The sequence below is a fragment of the Neovison vison genome, chromosome X (genome assembly GCF_020171115.1).
Source record: "Neovison vison isolate M4711 chromosome X, ASM_NN_V1, whole genome shotgun sequence".
Classification (NCBI taxonomy): Eukaryota; Metazoa; Chordata; class Mammalia; order Carnivora; family Mustelidae; genus Neogale; species Neogale vison.
In genome coordinates, this window is record NC_058105.1 from 130380604 (window position 1) to 130405646 (window position 25043).

Genomic DNA, 25043 nt, shown 5'->3' on the forward strand with positions numbered 1-25043 from the left:
GGGATGTCGTGGTGCCCCTAGGGTGGGCAGACACTAGGAGGCTCTCAGCACTGTGGTGGACCTTCTTCTTCTGGTGCAGGTGATGCTACCTCCAAGTGCTGTGGTCCTCACACCCTTGAAAGGGCAGGGGTTCCTGGACCACGGTGGCCTCGGGCAGCGAATGGCCCGTCACCCAAAGTTACCTCGGCAGGAATCCCACCCCGCCACGCCCCAGCCTCCATGACTGTGCGCCGTGGTAGAGCACCAAGGGCTTTGCAGGTGGAATTCCGGTGCGCACCTAAAAATAGGCCGGTGATCCTGGATTGACCCGGTGAGACCTTCCTAAGCCCGAAAGCCTTCAGACGCAGAGGACTGGGTGCCACAGGAGTCACAGAGACGGGGCAGGAGGGGAAACTGTCGGCAGAGAGTGGGCTGTGGGGGGACCTGCTAGGACCAACGGTTTGCCCCCTGCTGACAGCTGTGCCCCCAGAAATAGGGACCTTAGCCCCGCAATCACCAGGACCCCGCTTCCGCTCGGGACCTCCTTGAGGACCGGTTCATGAGATGGGGGTCCCCTCAGACCCTTGCTGGAAGCACCTAGGGAAGCCCGTGGCTATCAGCACAGGTCACGGCTCTAGGAAACTCCTGGGAATAGAGACAGTTGCGAGGGGGGCTGGGGAAAGGAGACGAGGGGTCTTTAGGATCACCCCAGACATTGGCTGGCTATGGGTAACTTGCCTGTCCTTCTGTCTTTGTTTCTGGACACTCAGATATCCTACCCTCTCCACTTCCTGCTGGCGTCCCAGCCCAGACCCTAGATCAGAGGACTCCCACTAGGATCCCTTCAGACCTCACCCAGACCCCAGGCCCCCGGCCCAGGGACCCCACCTGGATCTTGGACCCCTGTCCACAGACCCCCACCCTCGACTCCATTGAGACCCTGGACCCCCACTCCTGGAGTCGTCCTGCACCAGGAACGGGTGGGCCAGAGCTGCCCATTCCACACACCAGGGAGTGGGACAGGGGCAAAAGGTACGGTCACTGTCCCTGATCCTGTTTGTGGGGTGCACCTGGCCCAGCCGGGCAGGCCCATACTCCCACGTGGCAGGGGATCCCGGAAAGGCTGTTTGGCCTCAGTTTCTCAGAGGGTCGCAAAGGCCAGAAGGAGCCTTCTTAATTCAGCTGGGGGGATGCACCAAGCAGGGGTGAGTCCCTACTGTCTCAGATCCCCATGGGAAGCCAGTCCCTGGACCTGAGGAAAGGGGTCCAGCTGCGGGCCAGGTGCTGGGGGACACCGGTAGCCCTGGGCTAGGGGGCTCCCTGCAGTCAAGGCCTGGTGGGTTTGTGTCCTAGATGACAGAGTCGGGGGGAGATCCCCGGGCTCCGTGGAGAGGTGTAGGATCCTCTGTGTTGGATCTTGGCAGGGGTGGGTGGTCTCGGCTGGTGTTGGGAAGGATGCAACTCTGGAATGCGCTGGCTGTTACAATGGGGGGGGGCATGTGACGGGGGGTGGGTCCTGGACCTGGGCAGGCCTGAAGTTCTTGTGGGGCCAGGTTTAGGTGTCCCTTCAGAGGGTTCTGGGTAGGGGTTGCGGCGGGGGCGTGGTTAGTCTCAGTGCAAGTCCAATGATCCAAGAAGGGGTCTGCACAGGGTTCGGGGTGGGGTGGGTTCCAGGGTCTGGGCGGGGACCAGGGCTGGGGTGCGGAATCTGGGTGGGGGTCCCTACTCTAGGGACTACTACTACCACTCCTCCTACTGAAGACTGGGGTCAGGAAGGGTTCGGAAGGGGTCTCAGGTCGGGGACCAGGTCCAGGGGAGGGGTCAGTCCGCAGGGGTCTGGGGTCTGGGTGAGGGAGTGGAGGTCCTGGGCCTCTGTCCGGGGTCAGGGAGGGGCGGGAGCAGGGTCCCTGGGAAGGGTCTGATGGGTTTTGCCGGGGCGGACAGTGTCCATGGGCAGGGTCCAGGAGTCTGGGTGGAACCGGGGCGGGGTCTCCAAGTCGGGTCAGTGTTCGGAAAGGGTTCCGGGGTTGGGGCGGGGTTGGGGAAGGGTCCCTAGGCGGAGTCCGGGGTCGGGGCGGGGTTCCGGGGATCTGGGCGGGATCGCGGAGGGGTCCCTGATCGGGGTCCGGGGTCGGGGCGGGGTTCCGGGGATCGAGGCGGGATCGGGGAGGAGTCCCGGGGTCGGGGCGGGGTTCCGGGGATCGGGGCGGATCGAGGAAGGGTCTCCGGGTTGGGCCTGGGACCGGAGCGGGGTTCTGGGGGTCTGGGCGGGGTCGGGGAGGGGTCCGGAGCGGGGTCCGGGGTCGGGGCGGGGTTCCGGGGGCCTGGGCGGGGTCGCGGAGGGGTGCTGGGGGCCTGGGCGGGGTCGGGGAGGGGTCCCGGGGCGGGGTCCGGGGTCGGGGCGGGGTTCCGTGGGCCTGGGCGGGGTTCCGTGGGCCTGGGCGGGCCCGGGGAGGGGTCCCCGGGTCGGGCCCGGGGCTGGGGCGGGGTTCCGGGGGCCTGGGCGGGGTCGGGGAGGGGTCCCGGGGCGGGGTCCTGGTTCGCGGCCCGGGGCGAGCAGGCGGGCGGGCGCGGAGGGCGGGCCGCGCGGGCGCGTTTCCGCCGGCCGGTGTCGCGCCGGGTCCCGGGGGCGGGCGGCGGCGGGCGGCGCGGAAGCGGCGTCCGGGCAGCCATGTCGCCTTTGTCTGCGGCGCGGGCGGCCCTGCGGGTCTACGCGGTGGGCGCGGCGGTGATCCTGGCGCAGCTGCTGCGGCGCTGCCGCGGGGGCTTCGCGGAACCAGGTCAGCAGGGCGCGGGCGCGCGGGCGGGGGGCCGCGGGCAGGGGACGGGGGGCGGCGGGGGCGCTGGCGACAGCGGGCGGAGGCGCGCTCCTCGCGCGGCGGGACCCGGGGCGGGGGGGCGCGGGCGGGCTGGCGGCGGGGGAGGCGCGCGGCGGGGGCTGGGGAGGCCGAGCGCGCCCCGGGAGCCTCTCGTGCGCGCGCGTCTCGGCTGCCCGCTCGCGCCTGCCCCGGGGCCGGGGTCTGCCGGAAGCCCGCGACCTCGGCCTCCGGGGTCACGGCCGGGCCCGCGCGCGCTCGCGCCGAGTCCCCCGCGCCCCCCGACCTCGGGCTGTGCGCGCGCCGGCGGGGGTCGTGCGGAGAGCGCGCGCGCGGGCCGGGAGCGCGGCGGGGAAGCCCCGGAGGCTCCCCCCTTCCAGCCGGGGGTTAGGCGGCAGCGGCCTTCCCGGAAGGCCTGGCCGCGGCGCCGCGGGGCCCAGCGCGGCCGCGCGGCCCGGGGCACTGGGGAGCCCGGCCGGGGCTATGGGGACCAATGCCTGCCGGGAGCCAACTCCGCGCCGCTGCCTGGAACACCGCCGCGCCCTCCTCAGGCCTCGGGGTCGGGACCCGCTCAAGCGCTGGTAAGCCCCGCGGGACCTCCGGCGTGCGCCCTGGGTCTGCACAGACGCATGCCCGGGGCCGCCAAGCCACAGTCCCGGAGGCCTTTCTGCGTGCGCGGCTGCGCGGGGACGCACAGGAGCCCTCGCCTGTGGGCGCAGACAGGGCAGTTTATTTTTAGGTGACAAATAAGTGTTTTCCAAAACAAGGTTTTCGGTGGGAACTGGGGTGGGGAGCGGCCTCGTAGCTGAGCTCGTTCCTGCCAGGCCTACGAGGAGAGCCGGATTCTGAGCGCGACTTGTGCAGTTACGGAGCGTGCGAGGGGGGTCGGCTCCCCTCTGCAGCTGCACACGCACCATCCGTCCTCGCCAGAATACACTTGACCTTCGGTCAGCGCTGCTGTGACATGCCCACCTTCACTTACATGTTGCTTTTCTTTTTTGTGTGTGTTTTTGGTTGCCTTTTTTTTTTTTTTTTGGATACGGACTGCACGGTCCCATAAGTGCATTTTTTCCTCCCTTAGGATTTTTTCATCCCATTTCCTCCTCTCCCTTCCTTGGAAGAACCCAGCATCCAGGGTTGACAACACGCAGAAATCACGTGTGCGTGTGCGTGCACCCTGTGTGCCCTGGGTCAGGTTTCTGGGCTTTTCCTGGTTATGTTTTGGGGGTCATCCGACGTTATAAGCGGATTTTTCAGTGTGTGCCGACCCCCACGTGCTTGCAGGGGTCAGCTGCGCCTCTGAATTCCTTTGTCTACCCATTCACGAGGGAGGGGGTCCCACTTGGAGAACCTCGGCTCGGAGTAGGAACAAGACATTTTTCAGGGAGCCCTGCCTCCCAGACCTCCACCCAGGGAAATGACTCTTTGTTTTTCTTGAGCGGAGCTTTTAAGTTGGGTGATAACACTGGAATTTGTGCGTTTTTTTTTCCCCCCTTAAAACATATGTATACGCGTTAGAAGTGAATGCAGGGTAATAGCGAGTAGGCATTCCAGGGCTTGGGGACTGGGAAGTCAACATGTGTCCTTTCAAATCAGCTTGTAAACTGAGGAACAACGAGAAACAGCCCCAGACCCATAGAGTACCATGGCTTACAGGTACCCGTGTGGTTTTGCTCTGAGACGGGTCTTGTCACCTGCCTAGGAGCCCGGCAAGACGGGGTCGATCTGGGAATGGAATTTAGCCTTGGACGTTGCGTCCCTGCGGGGGCACACCAAAACGTGTGTTTGCAAAACTTGTTTGCCGTGTGTCGCCGGGGTGGGGGGGGGGGCGTGCTCCCGCCGCGGGTCTGCTGGTGGCCCCCCATCTCCAAGCGGCAAACCATGGCTTTGCCTTTTAAAGCTTTTCTGATCTGCCTCTTACTGCACTGGGCGTTTGGACAAGAGCCACTGAACTCTGCCCTAGGCTTCCAGCTAAGCAGTAACAAAGATCCAGTTCCCATTTCCAGCTGGAAGTAACTCAACTTTTTTTTTAAATCCCAGACCAGGAGGATGGTCTCGGACCTTTTAGAAAGGGGAGTATGTGGGGGGCATCTACGAAGTCTGCTTCTACTTGGATTGTAGGAGGAAAGAAAGAGAGAAGAGGGCAGCCGTCTTAAGTGTGAAGAGGTCTTCTTTTCTTCACATTTGTCCAAAAGCAAGATCCTTTACAGACTCGGGTTGGATGGTCGTGCCTCTTCCGAGAGGGTCTGATTTCCAGGTTCTCTGTCTTCTCCAGACTGTATCTAGGTTTCCCACGCGGTGAGGTGTGTCTGTTCATCGTATCTTAAAATCGCATTTTGTATCCTCACGGGACCCCACATCTCAAGCTCTGGCCGAAGGGCTGCTCCACGTTGCCCCGATGTGAGACGCGTGCGTGGTCACGGGGTCGGGCTCCACAAGGGTCCTCCGTTGGAAATGAAACCTCTCGATGCATCAGCGTGTTCTGAAATGGAGATTTTGGATGGAATTTTCCTTAAAAATTCCGTGGGGGGGGGAGGGGGCGCGTGAGAGGCTCCGTCGGCGAAGCGTCTGCCTTCGACTCAGATCATGATCCCAGGGTCCTGGGATAGAGTCCTGCATTGGGTTCCGGGCTGGACGTGGGCGTTTGCGTCTCTCTCTCCCTGCTACTCCCCTCTTGTGCTCTCCTTTCCTCTCAAGTAAATAAATAAAATCCTACAGACAAATTCCACGGGAAGTAGGCAGGCTCCCTGATAATACGGAAAACGGACTCGTTCATGCGTGCTAAACCTAGGAAGGCCATACCCACCTCAAAGTATGTCAGCCAGCCCACTTCCCGAGCTATTTTGGGAGGACTCCTGGTTTCCAGACTCCGGGGCGTTGGAGCACCTATGCAGGGAAAGGGAATTCTTGTTGCTTTTGTGCGCACGTGGACGCAGACGGTGTCTCTAGGCAGGTGAAATTGGGGGTATTTGAACTTCATGATCGAGGGTCCCTTTCCTCTCCAAAAAAAGGAAGGACCCCAAACGACCTTTTGTTGAGGCCAGTTTTTGCCTGCCAGGAGTTAAACCAGAAATTTAAAACATACTTAAGATCCTGTTTAAAATAACAAAGACAAGCCCGTTGCTTGTAACTACCAGTGATTTGGGTTTTTCAGATGCTAAATAACTCCACTCTCCCTGGTAGAGTTCTCCAAGCCACAGAGTACGGTAGTGAGCCCTAGTGAGCCCGGTGGCCCGGTGGTCTGTGTTTGCTGGCCTCTTGGGCTCCCTTCAGGCCGCGGGGAAGGCGGCAGGCTCTCCGTCCTGCGGTGTCTGCCTTCCCTGGGATGTGCTGTTTGGCAACATGGGAAGAAACCGGCTGCTTTCGCTGCAAGAGTTAGGACCCCCCCCCCGGGAAGGGCTTGGGGATGGTTCCCCGGAGGAGCTCCGACCACCTGCCAGGAGGAGTGCAGAAAGCTTGCCTTGAAGAAACCTTTACTGGTGACCCTCACCGACGCCACTGGGAGCCGAGCAGTACGGAAAGACAGCCCTGCCCAGTGGCTGGGCAGGGGCTCACGGGAAACCTCCCCCTCCTCGTCACCTGCTTTCCTAGGGGACCCCAAAGACTGTGACCTAAGTGATCTGACTGGGCTTGTGGAAAGTGCGGCTTTGGGGTCCTCTTTCTGCAAATCGTGGCTGTGTGGGAACCGCTCCACCTGTGCCAGAAACCCTGGGCCTCGTCTGTCAGCTCTCTCCCTGCACTCGGTCACAGTGACAATGTCCTCTGTCCAGCCCAGGTACCGTGATGCGCCCTTAGCCTGAGTGTTGTGACGTCTTCCAGGAAGACCTCATGTGGACCAGCGTGGCGGGGTGTGGCTCTCCGACGTGGGGGGCATTTCCGGCATGATGTTGACGCTCAGTATCTTTTAAGGTTTTACCCTTGTCTTAGGAGTGCTCTGAGGAAGCGTTACCTTAGTACCACTGGCTTAGAAGGTCAAGAATTCATCCTTTCCCAGCTCTGGACAGCAAAGTCAGATCCAGGCAGGGCAGGGCCAGGCTCCCTCGAGAAGCTGTAGGAGCGGGTCTCTCCTGCTTTTTTCAGCTACTTGGGGCTCCTGGCTTGTGCCTGCATCCCTTCCATGACCTTATGATATTTCACTTACTCACACCTGGGACCTATTTCAAATAAGGTTCCATTCACAGGTTGGTGTTTTTTTTTTTTTTTTTTTAACCCCCTGAGCACTGTACAGTGTGTTGGAAGGTTGCAGACTCAACACACACCTTCGAATAGAACCCAGCTGCTGTTGAGGGTGTCCCTGCCCTGATCGGTGGCTCCGAGGGACAGGACGAGGGGGCATCAGGGACTGTAGGAATCTTGGGGGCTTGGCTTCTAGGTCAACTCCCCTTTGAGAGTCTGGTGATGCTGAAACCGGGGCACAGCCAATGTGTATCTGTGCGCACAGGTATGACTGCCCCCGGTGGGCGTTGTCAGAAGCTCCTTTGACGGGATCAAGATGTCCATAACCGTCCCACTAAAGTTACCAATGACGGATGTGCCAAAGATAAAAGGACTACATGCCACGTTCCAAAAGGCATCATTTGGAAAACGTAAAATTTGGGAAGGGAAAAAAAAAAAGAAACGGAAAGAAAACATAAAATTTGGAGGAAAAAAAAAGTTGCCATGCCTCTTAGCCAACTTAAAGACTGCTTTGTCTGAATTAAAAACCGTTTTTGCTTCTTGGATACCCGGAACCAACCTCGGGGATGTGGTGCCTCACATGGTCTCGAGGTGCTGGTGCTGGTGGGCCCTCCTGGGCTGGCGGCTGAGCTGAGGCACATAGGCTTGGGCAGGCCGCCAGCAGTTTGTTCCCTCGGAAAGTGACTCTGCCTGGCTGGTGGCAAGATGGTGGACGGCCTAGCACAGGAAACGGTAAACAGCCGAGGTGGGCCAGGTGCTGTAAAGACTGAGAAACTCAAAGACGTGCATGTTTTCAGCCGCGCGGACTCCCGCGCGCGTAGGAGCTCAGATGCGCGCATTTTCAGACCCGCGGAGTCTTGCGCGCACCTTGCGCGTTTTCAGATGTGTGGAGTCGTGCGCACATTGACGCTCAGATACGCACGTTTTCAGATGCGTGGATTCGGGCGCGCGTTGGCGCTCAGATGCGCACGTTTTCAGACCCATGGAGCCTTGCGCGCACCTCGCGCGTTTTCAGATGCGTGGAGTCGTGCGCGCATTGGCTCTCAGAAGCGCACGTTTTCAGACGGGTGGAGTCGTGCGCACATTGACGCTCAGATGCGCACGTTTTCAGCATTGTGGATTCGTGCGCGCGTTGGCGCTCAGATGCGCACGTTTTCAGACGCTTGGAGTTGCTGTGCACGCCGCACCTAGGAGTGACCTGCAGCAAAGAGGTGCTCATCTGTCAGAGTGCACCCTCCGCTTTCCAAAGGCCATGCGCACCGGGAAAGGCGGCCCCGTGGGGTCCCTCGCCCCGCGGCTTGGGAGGAGACAGCTGCTTCGGCGTGTGGCATGCGCTCGCTCGCTCCTCGCAGGGCACCCCCCTGTGCCTGGACCCATTCTCATGCTGTGTTTGTCTTGCTGCTTCTCAGCAGGTGCGCAGGAATGAGTGGAGGCCCCGCAGGCGGGCCGCGGCGCAGGAGCCATGGAGGCGAAAGGCCTAGACCCGTCCCAGACAGACCTCAAGCTAGTGGCCCACCCGCGCGCCAAGAGCAAAGTGTGGAAGTACTTCGGCTTCGACACCAACGCCGAGGGATGCATCTTGCAGTGGAAGAAGATATACTGTCGCATCTGCATGGCCCAGATCGCCTATTCCGGCAACACGTCCAACCTCTCCTATCACCTGGAGAAGAATCACCCCGACGAGTTCTGTGAGTTCGTGAAGAGCAACACAGAGCAGATGCGCGAGGCCTTTGCCACCGCCTTCTCCAAGCTGAAGCCCGAGGCGTCGCAGCTGACCCCGCCGGACACGCTGGCCACCAAGGCCGGCCATGGCCACGAGAGCAAGCGGCAGCAGGAGCTCACGGCTGCCGTCATCGGCCTCATCTGCGAGGGCCTGTATCCCGCGTCCATCGTGGACGAGCCCACGTTCAAGGTGTTGCTGAAGACGGCCGACCCCAGGTATGAGCTGCCTAGCAGGAAATTCTTGTGCAGCAAGGCCATCCCTGAGAAGTACGGCGCCGTCCGTGAGGCCGTCCTCAAGGAGCTCAGCGACGCGTCCTGGTGCGGCATCTCCACGGACATGTGGAGGAGCGAAAACCAGAATCGAGCTTATGTCACGCTGGCCGCCCACTTCCTGGGCGGCGGGGCCCCCGGCTGCCTGTCCATGGGCTCCCGCTGCCTGAAGACCTTCGAGGTCCCTGAGGACAACACGGCCGAGTCCATCACCAGGGTCCTGTACGAGGCCTTCATTGAGTGGGGCATCAGCGCGAAGGTGTTTGGGGCCACCACGGACTGCAGCAAGGACATCGTGAAGGCGTGCTCCCTGCTGGACATCTCCGTGCAGATGCCCTGCCTGGGACACACGTTTAACGCGGGCATCCAGCAGGCCCTGCAGCTGCCCAAGCTGGCTGGGCTGCTGGCCCGCTGCCGCAAGCTGGTAGAGTACTTCCAGCAGTCCACGGTGGCCATGTACATGCTCTACGAGAAGCAGAAGCAGCAGAACATGGCGCACTGTATGTTGGTCAGCAACCGCGTGGCCTGGTGGGGTAGCACGTTGGCCATGCTCCAGCGCCTCAAGGAGCAGCAGTTTGTCATTGCAGGCGTGCTGGTGGAGGACAGTAACAACCACCACCTGATGCTGGAGGCCTCCGAGTGGGCCACCATCGAGGGCCTGGTGGAGCTGCTGCAGCCCTTCAAGCAGGTGGCCGAGATGCTCTCCGCCTCCAAGTACCCCACCATCAGCATGGTGAAGCCTCTCTTGCACATGCTGCTGAACACCACGCTGAACATCAAGGAGACGGACTGCAAGGAGCTCAGCATGGCCAAGGAGGTCATTGCCAAGGAGCTGTCCAAGACCTACCAGGAGGCGCCCGAGATCGACATGTTCCTGAACGTGGCCACCTTCCTGGACCCCCGCTATAAGCGCCTGCCCTTCCTGTCCGCCTTCGAGAGGCAGCAGGTAGAGAACAGGGTGGTGGAGGAGGCCAAGGGCCTGCTGGACAAGGTCAAGGACGGCGGCGGTTACCGGGCGGCGGAGGACAAGATGTACGCGCTGCCCGAGGAGCCGCCGGTGAAGAAGTTGGTGCTGGCGTCCACGCCGCCGCCCACCAGCGTCATCAACAGCATGTTGGCCGAGATCTTCTGCCAGACGGGGGGCGTGGAGGACCAGGAGGAGTGGCACGCGCAGGTGGTGGAGGAACTCAGCAACTTCAAGTCGCAGAAGGTGCTGGGCCTCAACGAGGACCCCCTCAAGTGGTGGTCCGATCGCCTGGCGCTCTTCCCCGTGCTGCCCAAGGTGCTGCAGAAATATTGGTGCGTGGCGGCCACGCGCGTCTTCCCGGAGCGGCTCTTCGGCACCTCCGCCAACGTGGTCAGCGCCAAGAGGAACAGGCTCGCCCCGGCGCACGTGGACGAGCAGATTTTCCTGTACGAGAACGCGCGCAGCGGCGCGGAGGCCGAGCCCGAGGACGAGGACGAGGGGGAGTGGGGCCTGGATCACGAGCAGGTGTTCCCCCTCGGGGACGCCGTGCACGCCGGCTTCTTTGGGATCAGGGACAGCGGCTTCGTATAGGTGCCGGCGGGTTGGGGGCGGGTCACCGTGACGCCGACCCCCCCCCCCCGGGGGTGCTCTGCTGTAAATACCCTCCGTGCGTATGTGTGGGTGGCCTTGCGAGGGGGAGCAAACGCACAGGAGAGAAAGACGGGGCTGCCGCGCCTTCCCTCTGCGAGCCCATTCGCGTCCCAGCGAAGGGGCAGAAACAGGAAGGGAACGTTCAAGAAGTCCCTTGTGCGCCTGCTGGCTGGTGATTGCAGTTAAGGACTCGGCGGCAGCACAGCCAGCAGGGGGAGATGGCTGGAGGGAGGGAGCCCCTTTCCCTTCCTACATAAATTAATTCCACTCCCAAGGCCATCCTGTCCTCCATCGGGGGGTTTACGATAACCCCCTGAAAAACATCCAAACTCGCGCATCGTTCCCAGCCCACATGCCTTCCAAAGGCCTTCGCAGACCTGTTGCGCACGTGAGCTCATGTTTACTCTCCAGCGGAAGTGCGCGCCTTGCCTTTGGCACGGCCGGGGATACCACACTCCAACCCACGCGCCCCGAGGGGAGCAACCGCAAGCTTTAGGTTTGGTGCAGAGCGTGAAAGGGGCCGTGGGGACAACGCAGGAAAAGAGGTGTCTTCTGCCTTTTGTACCATTGCTGCAGTTTGCTTTGTGCGTGCGGTCCTGGTGATGCCGCTGCGCTTGGGTCCTGAGCGTTCTTGGCGCGTGCCTGTGTGTGAGTGCAGGGGTGTGTGTGTGTGTGTATGTGTCCCCAAGATGACCACAAGGCCCCCTGCCCTCGGGAGCCCTGCTTTCCAAAATTACCAGAGACCCAGGTGTGCCGAGGGTGATTTCGATTTCTCCAGGGGGCCGCGGACTCTTGCATTCTATCATGTCCAGGCCGCACCACAGGGGCCTGCTGATTTTTAAAAAAAAAACGGAGGATGGGACACTTTCGCCTTGATTTTGGGGTCGCTCCTGCTGCTCGCGGAAATCCCAGCTGCTGGTGACGTTCTGTGTGGCGGAGCACCTCCAAGACTATCACAGACTTCTAAGGAGGCGGATGTGTCCGTGTCCTGGGGGTGTTACCCCCGTGGTGTCGACCAGGGGCGAGACTTGTATCTTGACGCGTCTGCCTGGGTCTGAGCCTTCCTCACGGTATCTATTTTTTGTGTTTTTTTTTTTTTTCTGTTCTTTTCTTATTTAACGCTTTCGAATTTGACTCTTGTTCAATAAACCCAAGAAATGGATGAGCTCCTAATTAATTGGTCTGATGTGTTTTCATTGCGGTGAAAACCCTTTCAACCAGGCGGGAGGCTTTTGTTGCTTTCTTCAAAGACATTTCCGGGCCACAATGAAAGGTGCTTTGTTTTGGGGTCCTTGCAAATGACCAAGGCTGTGATCCATTCTGGATATTTGCGCATCCCAAAATGTATGTAAATAAAGCCGCCCCTTGGTGACCGGGCCCGTCTGGTGGAGGGCCTTTTGCATTTTCCTTCATGCGAGGAAGGCCACCACTTGGTGACGTCATGCCGGGGAGCAGGCCTTTTGCGTTTTCCTTCACTGGCTTGTGTTCGCAGGAGAATGGTTTTATGAGCCTGGGCCTGTCTGAGTGGTGAGCGTGGACCTTTCGTTTTGTACAGGCATCTGGCTGTTGTCCAACTTCTCCTTCCTCTTTTTCACAAGGCACCCCGCAGACAAACGGATACGGCAACGGTAGTCATCACCGGCGGACCTCTTCCTGCAGGGAATGTGTTGCCTTGTTGCTAGGTGGGGGTTGCCTAAATACTTCCTTTTCACACACAGACACGTGGAGTTGAGAGGGGCCGCTTTCTGGCCACGGTCACGGACCTAGCCGATGTCTGACGCTCCCCAGGGAGCATGCCCTTGGCCGTGTCTGGTGGGCACTGAATGTGCCTGTCACTGACCACAGTTGCTACGCACACAGCCCGCAGCCCACATGCATTCTCCTGTCTAGGGCTGCACCCTGCTTGGCTTCCTCACCCGTGTGGGTCGCCTATGTGGGATTTATGCTCACGTCTTAACTCTAAAGCCCTAAGTCTGAGCTACGTTGTTGTCGTGGGAGTTAATCTGGGGGGCTTCCCGGAGTTGGTTCTTGGGTGCCGTGGAGGTTCCGTCCTGCTTGGTGTCGTTCTGTGTGATGGGCTTTCAGGACCTGGGGCAGATCTGGTTCCTGTTGTCCCGGAGAAAGGAGGTATGTGTGGCTTCTGGGAGCATGTGGTGTTGTCAGGATGTGGGCTTGGTCCCATGACTCTGCACACGGCATCCTACAGACCCCAATCTCCCTCGTAGATCTTCCACAAAATGTCCCTGCCCAACGTGGCTCCAACCATCTGCAAACACGAAACCCATTTAGGATTTAGCAGAACAGTTCCTATAAAGCCCGCCGTCCTATCCTCCGGGGTCCCGAGACACGCACACCAGCCCTATCCTGTTGGCTCATGGGCATCTCAGCTGTCTGATGTAATCCTGTGCCCACATCCCATTTCCCAGGACATGGTCTGATCTGTGGCGTGGACCAGCTCTGCTTGCCAGAAACACAGACCCAGGGTCCCTTGTGGGATCTGTGATTCCAAATTTGCGTCGTCCCTGGATTCCCCGGGTGCCTCTGCATGTCAGGACCTTGTAGTCTGTCTTTCCAAGGTTGGGGAGCTCTGTGCAGCCTGTTGGTTGGTTAGTAATGTTGGCCTTTGTTATTCCGGGAGGATTCTCAGAATATCCACTCAGAACTCAGACTTCTGGTGAGAGACTAACTCGAGATGCTCATCCAGCCAGTTCGGCTTCTCGGTTGTCCCAGACATGCTGAATTCTCGTGGAGACATGGGACAAGGCATGCATTTCGTAGGGGGCAGATGGCACGTGCTGAGGAAGGGGCCGTCGTGTTCTCTGTTAGAACTTGTCTATAGAGCAGGGTGCTTCCTGAGAGTTTTTCTTGTGGGGTGAATGGCACCCTTCCTTCTCATCTCAGATGTTCAGAATTCTGGGAGATGGTGCTTGAGGAGGCTATTTTTCCTGGGAAGGTCATGCCTGGGTTTTCCTGGAAAGAACCCACTGGCTGCACAGCAGGCAGGAACGATGGTGCCGCGTGCACAGAATCGGGGACATCAGCACTGTCCTTTGTGGGCAGCTGGAAATTTTACGGTGATTACATCCCTGCCGAGGGGGTTACGTCCGTAGTAAGCCTCGCGAGTCCATGTCTGCATCAAAGGGATGTCGTACGTGTATGTATATATCCTCTTTATGTGTATATTCTACCTGCATGTAATTGTCTGTTTCTGTGTGTTATCTATCATGTATCTATTATTTGTCAATCCATCATCCAGCCACCCCTTCTTCCATCTGTCTGTCTGTCCATCTACTCACCCATTCTTCCACCTGCCCACCCATCCATCCATCTCTCCATCCATCCCTCCTTCCCTTTCCATTCATTTATCCATCCATCCACCACTATCCTATCCATCCACACATCCACCCATCCATCCATCCATCCATCCACTCATCCATTCAACCATTCATCCACCCACCCATCCATCCATCCATCTACCCCCCCATCCACACACCCGTCCATCCATCCATCCATCCACCCACTTTTCCATCCATCCATCCATCCATCCATCCATCCATCCCTCCCCCCATCCACACATCCGTCCATCCATCCATCTACTTTTCCATCCATCCATCCATCCATCCATCCATCCATCCATCCATCCACACATCCGTCCATCCAACCATCCATCCATCCAGCCACCAACCCACTTTTTCATCCATCCATCCATCCATCCATCCATCCATCCATCCATCCCCCCATCCACACATCCGTCCATCCATCCATCCACTTTTCCATCCATCCATCCACACATCCGTCCATCCATCCATCCATCCATCCATCCATCCATCCATCCATCCACACATCCGTCTATCCAACCATCCATCCATCCAGCCACCCACCCACTTTTCCATCCATCCATCCATCCATCCATCCTGTGCTTTTGTGGTTAAACAGAAGGTGCATCAAGTGACCTTTATTCTACCTCCATGACTTTTAATGGGTTGATGTTTCCTTATGGAACAGCTGTCACTGATTGATGTGTTATGGATTTGCAATTTTGACCACTTTCTAAATCCCACTGGAAGGAACCATGTGATTCCTATTGGCCCAGCCTCCCTGGGTCACAGGAAACATCCAAAGACTGGACCTTTCAAGCTTCTGCCTCAGGAGAGTTGGGTAGAGCATCAGCCTGCTCTCAGTGCCTGGTCCCGTGCCTCCTAGGTGGGTGTGGCTCCTAGCCCTTCACACACTTGGCTAGGGAGGTGTAGGATATCAGGGTCAGGTCACCAGACTGCAAAGTTGGCCACCTGGAGGGGACACTGAGGCAGGGCCCCACAGGGGATGAGCAGAGTGGACGTTGGCCTGCCTTAGGACCTCCCCAAAGAGGATCCTGCTCCCCGCAGGCTGGGCTGTGAACCTGGAGAGGGGTTCTTTAGTGGAGCGCATGTGGGGAGGTCCAGGCAGGGCAAAGACACCTCAGTGGGATCATCCAAACCAGCAACAGGCTGCCTGGTGGGTTTCTGGCATGAAGGACACGCCTTTGGAGGGGCTGGCGAGGGGCTGGGCAGCGGGCTGGCTGAGCCCTTCCCTGGTCTTGTCTCTTCCTGGGCACCCCGGTAGAGAGTTTGGATGCATTAAACCTGGACATGTGGAAGGACAGGAGATGCAGATACATAATTGGGGGTCAAGGAAAGGAGAGCGGGGAGTGATGTTCATGGAGAAAGGAGGTCTGCAGAGATGCTCGAGCTCTGTCTTTCCATCGTGAGCTCAGAGCGAACAGAACTGACAAACCAAGCGGTGGGTTTTCACCAGGCAGTGGATCAGCTGGCATCAGGCTCTCACACTTCTAGCCTTCAGGACCTTGAGAAATGTGTGTTGCTTTTGCTGCTGCTTTCTAGGGTGTTTGTCATTCAGACTGTGTGAATCGGGGTTGTGCAGAGAAACAGAACCAATAGCTCGTCTGGCACATTCTTCCCCTCCATGTTCTTTCATGCTTTTCAGACCATCAACTGATTAGACGAGGCCCACCCACAGTGCAGAAGGCCCTCGGCTTTACTCAGGGCACCAGATCTGATGCTAATCTCTTCCAAAACACCCTTGCAGAGAGACACACCCAGGGGGAATGCATAATCAGCTCTCTGGGCTTCTCTCAACCCACGTGTGACGAACCCATACTTGAGATGGTTCCCTCGAGTTCCTGAGTGGGTACAGCTAGGCTGGGTCCCAACCATCATGTCTGCCACCCATGCTCCCCAGGAACCACACTGCTTTCCAACATGCTCACAGGTTGCCTTCAGTGCAGAGTAGGGGTGGAGCTCATACCCACTCGCCCTACTTTCCTCCTTGGAAATACCAACATCACACTCTCTGTGTTTCCCACACGGGGCATGTTTTCTTCTTCCCATTTATTCTCACACCACAGGGGCTCCTCCCCAGACGGGTATGTTGTTGGGTGTTCACCCTTCCTCAACATCATGATTTGTTTGTTTGTTTTAATTTTATTTTTAAGAGTGATTTTAGGTGCACCCTACAATAAAAATATATCCAGAATGCAATTAAATACAACACTGAGGGGAACATGCAGAAATCCCCATGTACCCCCATGACCACACAGAGGCACAGCCTCCCCAGCATCCGTACCTGCCCCATAGAGAGCACATTTCCTACAATCGGCAAACACACATGGACATGTCATTAGCACCGCTGACATGCTTTACGTTACAGCTTCTTCTTGGGGTTGTGCATACCGTGGGTTTGCAGACCTGTGCAATGACACATGTGTATCATTATTGTTTGGATGGTTCCTTTCTTGACTGTGATGTTATAAAAAATGTTTCTTTTTCTTAATTTTGTTTTTTAAAGATTTATTTATTTATTTGAGGGAGAAAGAGCTGTGGGGAGGGGCAGACAGAGAAAGAGAATCTCAAGCAGATTCCCTGCTGAGCCCAGAGCCTGAGATCATGACCTGAGCTGAAATCAAGAGTCGGGCATGCCCCAAACACTGTTTCTCGTCTAAGCTTGATTGACCTGGCCTCAAGCTGATTCCCTTTCTTGTAACGCATATGAACCTGTTATCAGATTTTCTCCCCCAGTTTTATGGAGGTCAGTTGGCAAGACATCACATACGTCTAATGGTTAGAGAATTTCAGAAAACTCACGGGCACGTTCTCAACATGGTGGTTGTCTTATTTTCCTATACTGAGTATTTCATACAAATGAAATCATGTCCTGTGTGGTCTTGGGAGTGTGGCTTCTGTCCCTGAGCATCGTGTCCTCATGGTCCCTCCATGAGGCAGCAGGAATCAGACTGCTGTTCCTTTTCACGGCTGAGTTCTGTTCCATCCATGGATGGACCCTGTGCATTGGTGGGCACTTGGACTGCTCACATCTCCCTGGCTACCGTGAGTAATGCTGCTCTACGCCTTCCCATGCGCATATGCTTGTGGACACCTGCTTCCCTGCATCCTGGATAGATGGAGAGTAATGAGTGGGATTGCCAGGCCGTGTGGTTTCCCCCCTACTTTTCCACAGTGCCCACAGCATTTTCCGTGTCCACCAGCCATGCAGGATGGACCCAGTTTCCCTCCCTGCTCTTCAACATTTGTTCAGCAATGTTTTCATTGCCCCTGAAAAAAGACCCCATGCGAGTGGACCTAAAGTGACATCTCACTGTGGTTTTGGTTTGCATTTCCGTAAAGGAGGACAGAATGCCCGTGAGACCCTCACACGTCCATGAGTCATTTCCAACATAATGGGACAGAAGCCACGAGACAAAGACTCTTTGTTTTTAAATTTGTGTTTTGAAGAGCAGAATGTATTATTTGAACTGAGCTTATTAGACTTTTTACAGATCCCCATAATTCCTGTGCAGTTGCCAAAAAGGATATGGAGAAACCTTGTGTACCCTTTCCCCGGTTTCCCTCCGGGGATAAAACTTACAAAGCCTTAAAATACGTGATCCCAACCCTCGTGACTGCAGCAATACCATCATTCCTGTTTTATCCATATTTCCTCATTTTCATGGGCAGCCACCTGTGTGGTGGTGGGGTGACCCATATGGGATGTCCTTGCAACATGAAGGATGGTGCATCCCTCCAGTCATTGGGGGTGGTGGTGGTGGTGACCATCCTTTCTGTGTCAAGACACAGGTATGTCCCCTGCCCCCAGATTCCCAAATGTTCCCCTTCTATAGGTTTGCTACCTCCTTCCCATGTCTATCCACGCTGCATCCGCAGCCAGCCACTCATCTGTTCTCCGTTTCCACAATGCCATCATTTCAAGAATGTCACATAGATGGAGTCACACACAATGCAACCTTTTAAAATTGCCTTTTTTTTTTTTCTTTTTACACCCCCCCCCCCCCCCGCCCCAGTATAATTCCACTGGAGGGTCCTCCCAGCTGTGTCTGGAACAATAAACCTTTCTTTCGCAAGAACACCTGTAAAGACTCTTTGCATAAAATGATATTCCCACCGAAGATCTTATCAGCAGGGCAGGGAGGGTATCTTTTTATGTTCGAGCATCTTTGCGCACCCGTGGGAGTGCGTCTGTGGGAGCAGCATTAGAGCTGCTGGGTCAGAGAGAACAGGCACGCACGCCTGCTTTGCACAGCCCTCGGCAGCTCGTCTGCTAAAAGGACAGAGTCTTGGTGCCCAGTGACTCGTTCTGGTGCGAGCGTGAAGTTTTGGGATGCACTGTTGTGATGGCTGATCACGAGTCAGCTGTCTTCCTTTCGTCGTGTGTGCTTATAGGAGTGTGTTTCAACGCTGCTTTACACGGGCGTGTTTTATTCACTATCCATGAGTCCCTTGTTCGTTTTCTTTGGGTCTTTGGAAGAGAAAAGGAGAGAAGATATGCATATCCTTTTACAAGACCCTTTTATGGGCAAGGTCGCAGCCCTTTTTCTACGCCCCGCATCTGTCGTTTGCCTTTACATGTTACCTGATGGACTTTCGACTCCTTACGGTGAAACCCTTTCTTGACGTGCTCCGCCTTATCCGCACGGATTCTGCGCGGTCCTTAGAAAAGACACGGTCGCGGAGTGATCCAGCCACCCCCGCCTCCCCTTCTGTGTTTACGATCGGATTTTTAAATATTTGAAATGTTTAAATATTTAAATCACTCACAATATTTTAAACAGTTCAAGTATCTGACTATGTAAATTAAACAATATTTTAAACATGGCAAGTATCCGAATCTGTAAATTATTTCAACCGTATTTTAAATCTTTCAACTGTCTGAATATGTAAATTATTTTTTAAAAATATTTCAAGGGGCCCAAGTATTTGAATCTGCAAGTTATTTAAAGAATATTGTAAATCTTCCAAATATGTCAAAATTTAAATTATTTAAATAGGATTATTTAAATAAACAAGAAGTACATAGATAAAACAAAAAATAATCCCAAGAGTTAAATAATTTTAAATCCTTCGAGTATTTGAATATTTCAATTATTTGAATTTATGAATTTGAATCTGTAAATGATTCCAAGATTTTGATATTTTGGGTATTTGCATATGTGGATTATTCTATCAGTATTTTTAAATATCTCCAATCTTTAGCTGTTGGAGGCATGTATGTCTTCTTTCCTGTGCTGTGGTCAGTGAGATGAGGATACAGAGACCTGACATACAATTGCTTCCCTACGAGCTGGCCCTGGCGGAAGCATGAGGTCAACCCGCCACATTTCAGTTCTTAAAAAAGAATAATGAGCCACGAGGGCTCTAAACATAGTCCGGGCTCAGGATGGGAGCTCCTTCTCCGCTCGGCCTGCAAACATCACTCCTTTGCCAAGCAGACGGGCTTGGGAGGTTCGCGTTGCTTTTCTTGTCATCTGAGTCGTGGGCTTGCCCCCCAAGCACATCAGCTGGGCGGTTCGGGGAGGAAGGCGTGAGCCGTGACCCCGGGCGGCCTCCCCGTGCGTCCGCAGCAGCTGCTGTCCCTGTGCAGACCGATCAGCTCACAGCTGCCACCTCCCCAGCGCTCCCCCCGATGCCTGTTGGAGGTGAGCTGGCCCGTGGGACTTGGCGATGGTGGGTGCTGGTATGCAGGACACAGAGTGGCATGTGAGGGGATGGACAGGGATCCCGTGTGTCTGTTTGCAACCGGGTTTTAGGGGGAAGCATTGAAGGCATTTGGGCTGGAGCTGACTCCCCTCTGGGAGATAAAGGAGCAGGGAGAGGGACTGGCTTGCCGGTGCTCCTTGGGAGCCTCGCTAGCCAGGCTGGGGTGGCCTTGCACAGATGTGTGCATGCATGTGCACCAATTTCTAGGGTGCACAAAAAAGATATGTTGACGTCTTAGCCCCTGGTACCTGTGAAGGAGATCTTATTTGGAAATGGGGTCTCTGCAGGTGGTCAAGTTAAGATGAGGGCAGTAGGGAGGGCCCTGATCCCATAGGACTGGGGTCCTTATAGGAAGAGGGGTTGTGGACACAGACACGCACAGAGGGACAACCATGTGCGGACACAGGGAGAACACAGGGTCTACATGCCAAGGAAAGGCCTCAGGGGGAACCAGCATTGGCCTATCTGTCTGTCCATCCATCCATCCATCCATCTATCCATCTATCCACCCTTCTATCCATCCATCATCCGTCCATCTACCCATTCTATCTACCCATCCATCTCTCCATATATATAGGACATATCATCTCCCTCTCTATGTGTATGTGTTCATACACTCACACACACACACACAAATATTTTAATTTTAGTCATTTTAAGGAATTGGCTCATACAACTGTGGAGACTTGTTAAACCCAAATGCTGCAGGGTAGAAACGCAGGGCATGTTAACAGTTTGAATCTGTCTGCTGGGAAATGGACTCTTGCCGGGGCAGGGGGGGCGGGTGGGAGTGGGGACCTGTAATCTGTCTTTCCGCAATGAACACCATCAACTGATTAGACGAGGCCCACCACGTTCGGAATGGAAATCGTTACAGTGTGGGGATTTCAGAGTTAATCGCAGAGCCCGGAAGTTGCACCAGCGAGATCTGTTTCATTCAGAAGCACATGGCTGTCACATTCCTACTGATGTAGATGGAGCTCCCATTCTCATGCCCTCTGCTGGGATCCAGCTGGGCACGGGGAGTCCCTATGTACTTGGGGTGTCCGTCACCCATGCCCCATGTCTCTGCAAGCCCAGACACCTGTATTTGTTTAGTATCAGTGAGTGCCCTGTGCAACTCCAAGCCAATACCGACTCTCCGGGGACAGAAGGATCTCAAGTGTCACCAGGAGAGGGGGAATCTTAAGCCACACACAATGGCATGGCTAAGACCTCCCAGCATGATGATGGAAGGGAATTTCTGTTGTGGGGGGGGATGCCTGTGTTGGAGCCCACTGACAGAAAACAGTGTGTATTTAAGCCAATATGAGGCCCATATTGGGGGAAGCACTGGGTCAGCTGCTGAGAGCCATCTCTGGTATTATTTCCCTTTTCTCTTTGGCTGCTAGGAAGCTCAGAGCTGAATTTGCCCTCAGATCTCCAAGGCAGGGGTCTTAGGACAGGAGAGCTGCATATGATTTTTAATCTTCTTGGCTGGTCTAAATCTATCTCAGGGACTGACTTTTAGGATTTGATCAATCCTTTATTCACGTGCATTGTTTAACCAAGTTTTGTTCATTGTACTTTGGCACATTCAGCATTTAACACCCCCCCCCCCAATTTTTTTTTTTTTTAAAATTTCAAATTGTTTCTTTTCATTTGGATGAATCCTGGGAAGCCTAATGGCTGGGGAACATATGTGTTTAAAATTTGAAGTCGGGAAAATACAAGTGTTCTTTTTCCAAAGGGCAAGTAATACACGGTAGGGGAAGGCTTAGTAACAGCTGTCTTGCAAAATTAAGTTTTCCACTGTACGTTTTTATGTCTGGAAACAATACCCATGACCTCGAGTGGTTGGTGCCATTTATCACACTTTTGGTGATTCTTGCGTCTCATAAATCACAGTTGTTGGTGAAGTGTATGTGCATCTCTTTATTTATAGATCGTCATGGAAAACGGCTGTGTGGGTTTTTGCTGTGAACGAGTCCCCTCCTGTCTTCACCAGCCAGGGCATATATTTCTGGGGTACAGCCAATAATTACTGGCTTTGGAGCACCCTGTTCTTGCCACTGCCTGTCTTTGGTGTGATTTGGTTCCGTAGGCCTCCTTGTTCCATTTTGAGAACATGTGCCACGTGCCGAGTCCTGATGGGGGCGTTCTGGTTCCAAGTCCACATCTTCCTGTTGTTACTTTGGGGCCATTTCACAGAATACGCTGATGCAAGGTCAGGCTTCTCCATCTGAGTCGTGTGCCCAGTAATTTTGGCTCCCGATTTTGGGGGACGGAATCCTGGCCCCCAAAGACATCCGTGTCCTAAGCCCTGGAAACTGTAAGTTATGTTGTCATGAAGCTAAAGGCAAATAAAAATTGCAGACGGAAATCTAAATTTCCAATCAGCTGACCTTGAGATGGAGATTTGTGACCTCCAGAACTGTAGGATGATGTTTGTGCTTGGGTGGCACTGACTCTCAATGGCTATCCAGTCAAGCTTGGGGAGAGGGGACAGACTTGCCCCATGTGCCCGTCACTGGGCAGGTGACTGCGTTTGGGACGATTGTATCCTATCAAAGATAGGACTGATTGGTAGACTGAGCAGGTGGTTGGAGTCCAGCTAGTTCAGCCCTGTGCTCCTTCCCACCATGACCTACAGACACCTCCTTGGAGAGGCATAACCCTGTTGGAAATCCATATGCTTGATTATGACCTGGAGATCCTGCTTCTCACCTGTGGTCCAAGTGCTCTGTGGACTCTTCTCGTGGTTGAGAAACATCCTGAAACAGACGTGATGAGCTATGTAGAGATGAAATCTTTTTAGATTTCCAGGGTCAACTCACTTATGGCACTTGGGACTCAAAATTACGGTATCAGCTGGGAGATATAACTTCAGGGACCCCCAAGTGGGCTGAGCCATGCTTGGCAGGAAGCCGATCCCACTTGCTTGGCAGATCATGGCCTTGGGAGAAGACATTCTGAGGACCTGTGCCATCCTTGTTCTGGCCAAATGGAAGATGATACTGGATGCAGACCTGTTGGGTAGGAAACGACCTTCAGGGCATGCATGGAGCAAGCAACCACAGGCCTGGAAAGGCATGTCATGGACTCGCTCTGTTCACCCAGAAACATCATGGTGGCTTAGAGTAGGGTGTCCATTATGCACCTCCAGTTTCTGATCCCTGCGAATACCTTTCATACTTAGTATCGAAGCCCAAGGAGCATTCTTTGTGAAGAAGATGATGTTGTCCTCAGGAGAGCATTCTGAAAGACCACCTGCTGCTCTTGGCGTTGACGGTGGTTCAGGGTTCCTGTGTCCATTTCTCACTGATAAGCTAAGGAGTCAGACTGGATCCTGGTGGTCATGTGGTTTCTTAGGGCCCCCCCATTCCTGGGTGGTGGGTGTAGACGTTGCTCTATCATCATGCCCGTTCCTCATGTGCTTCTGTTTCTCAGCACGTCTTGAGCATCAGGCAGGGGATCTGCCTGGGATGAGGGCATCTTGTCTTAGCCTATTTGGGCCACCATAACAAACACACCATGAAGTGATTTTGCGGGGGGTGGGCTTCACCAGCAGACACTTACTTCCCACCATTGGGGTGGCTGGATGTCCGAAATTGAGGAGCTGCTAGAATAGATTTTTCGGTGGCATTCTTCTGGCTGGGTCCTTGCGCCGTTCAAGGGGCCTGGAGTCTCCTTGGGGTCTCCTTTATAAGGACACTAATTCCATCATGGTGGCTCTGCCCTCATGACCTGGTGAACTTCTAAAGACCGTGACCTCCACCTTCATCTGCTGATCACCACCCAAAGACCCCCACGTCTGCCCTCATGACCTGGTCACCTCCCAAAGACCCCCACCTCCACCCTTAGCACCTGATGACCTTCCAAAGATCCCACCTCCATCCTCATCACCTGAACACCTCCCAAACCCCCCCACCTCCAATCCCATCCCATGGGAGGGGTGGCCTTCAACACATGAATTTTAGGAGGAGATACCCACATTCACATCATGGCACATTTCCTTTGGTCTTTTGGGATAGGTGTGGCCTTCAATCTCTGTTTGACCCAGCAATGGATGAGTTAGCTCATTAAGTCCGTGAACATTCATGGAGCACCAGCCTGACGTCTGCCATTGGGCCAGGCAGTGAGGAACAGGGGACCTGTGAGGAGGTGTGTGCCCCCAGGCAACCCTGGCTGAGGGGGGAGGGCAGGCCAGTCAAAGCACACAGTTGCAGAGGGTTGTTCTTCCCACGTAGGGCACACAAAAGCTTTCTGGATGGGATCCTGAGCACAAATGAGCACCTCTGGGCCCGTACGAATGAGACAAAGTCTTGACTGGGAATGGCTGCCATGTTGCACGGGGATTATCCCAACAGCAGAGAGACCTCCCGCATGAGTGCAGATACCACACTTAGAAGTACATATGAGCTCTTAGTGCTTGCATGACCTCCCACAGGACCATGAGCTCTTTCAGGGCATTATTCCCTAATATCTTCCTAGTTTATCAGTTTATCACAGACACTCGGGGCTGCTGATTGGTGTCTTTGTGACTGCGGACACCAGGGACACAGCTGCAGGGAGCAATGGAAGGTCTGCCATGGATTTCCAGGGCACGTTCCTAGAAGTGATGTTGCTGCAACAGCCTGAATGTGTTTCAGGTTGCACTAGGTATCACCCAAGGACCCCCGCCCACATGGGGGTTTCCCCTTCTTGCTTTCCTGCCCATGGTATACATGAGCCTCTGCTTGGGAGCACTGTGACAGAGAAGCATGGTGTCAAAGTGCTTGCTCTTGTCAAGTCCAGTGGTGTCTCAGTGAGTTCTCGTGAACATGCCTCTCATGGGGCAAAGTCTCACATGCCTTTGTTTTCATATATGTTTTCATATACACACTTATGTTCACCTTTTTTTTCTTTTTCCTCAGAGTGTTATTTTTCTTGATTTGTAAGAACTCTTTACATACTAGGAAAATAGCCTTTTGCAGGTGATCAGGGTTGTAAGCTTTTTTTCCTTTTTTTTAAAAAAATATATTATTTACTTTAAACTTTGCTTTTGGTGTTTTTTTTTTTTTCCATGCAAAATTATTTTGGTAGTGGATTTTATCTACTTATTCTTCTCAACCTTAACTTATGATTAGGGAGATGTTTCATACTCTGAGGTTAAAGATAAATGGATCCATGCTTTTTCCCCCCGAATATGTTCATTGTGTAGCTTCTACCCCATGGTTAATTTTGATGTGTAGATGGGTCTATCTTTTTTTCTTAATGTCTGTTTACATGTTCCAACACCATTTATTAAAAAGTCCATCTTTGGGGTGCTTGGGTGGCTCAGTCAGTTAAGCGTCTGACTCTTGGTTGCCGCTCAGTTTGTGATCTCAAGGTTGTGAGATCCAGCCCTGCACTGGGCTCTGTGATCCATGTGGAGTCGGCTTGAGATTCTCGTCT

At 54.9% G+C, this 25043-nt stretch overlaps 2 protein-coding genes across 13 annotated transcripts in view; both read left to right on the top strand.

The window, feature by feature from the left end:
- Nucleotides 1–2625: 2625 nt before the first annotated feature.
- The window catches only part of DHRSX (dehydrogenase/reductase X-linked), a 231857-nt gene continuing 209439 nt past the window's right edge, over nucleotides 2626–25043 (top strand). For 10 of the 11 annotated variants that reach the window (XR_006382484.1, XR_006382485.1, XR_006382483.1 and 7 more), the window contains exon 1: nucleotides 2626–2759. Coding sequence is in view for 3 of the 11 variants with exons in the window: in XM_044235389.1 (XP_044091324.1) it covers nucleotides 2651–2759 (109 nt within the window). In the remaining 8 variants the exon portion in view is untranslated. Of the gene's footprint in view, nucleotides 2760–3251; nucleotides 3377–25043 lie in introns of those variants that run through there. The other variant, XM_044235390.1, reaches the window with a different exon arrangement.
- On the top strand, nucleotides 2695–11754 carry ZBED1 (zinc finger BED-type containing 1). Of its 2 annotated transcripts, none has more exons than XM_044235386.1 (2): nucleotides 2695–2759; nucleotides 8381–11754. In XM_044235386.1, the coding sequence occupies exon 2, from the start codon at nucleotides 8434–8436 to the stop codon at nucleotides 10519–10521; it is 2088 nt and encodes a 695-aa protein (XP_044091321.1). In that variant the 5' UTR covers nucleotides 2695–2759; nucleotides 8381–8433; the 3' UTR covers nucleotides 10522–11754. The 2 variants fall into 2 exon arrangements, with proteins under 2 accessions (XP_044091321.1, XP_044091322.1); XM_044235387.1 differs by lacking the exon at nucleotides 2695–2759 and adding an exon at nucleotides 3353–3376.

Bases quoted from the DNA above. Each gene is read 5' to 3' on its own strand.
- ZBED1 (XM_044235386.1), top strand. From the start codon at position 8,434: ATGGAGGCGAAAGGCCTAGACCCGTCCCAGACAGACCTCAAGCTAGTG.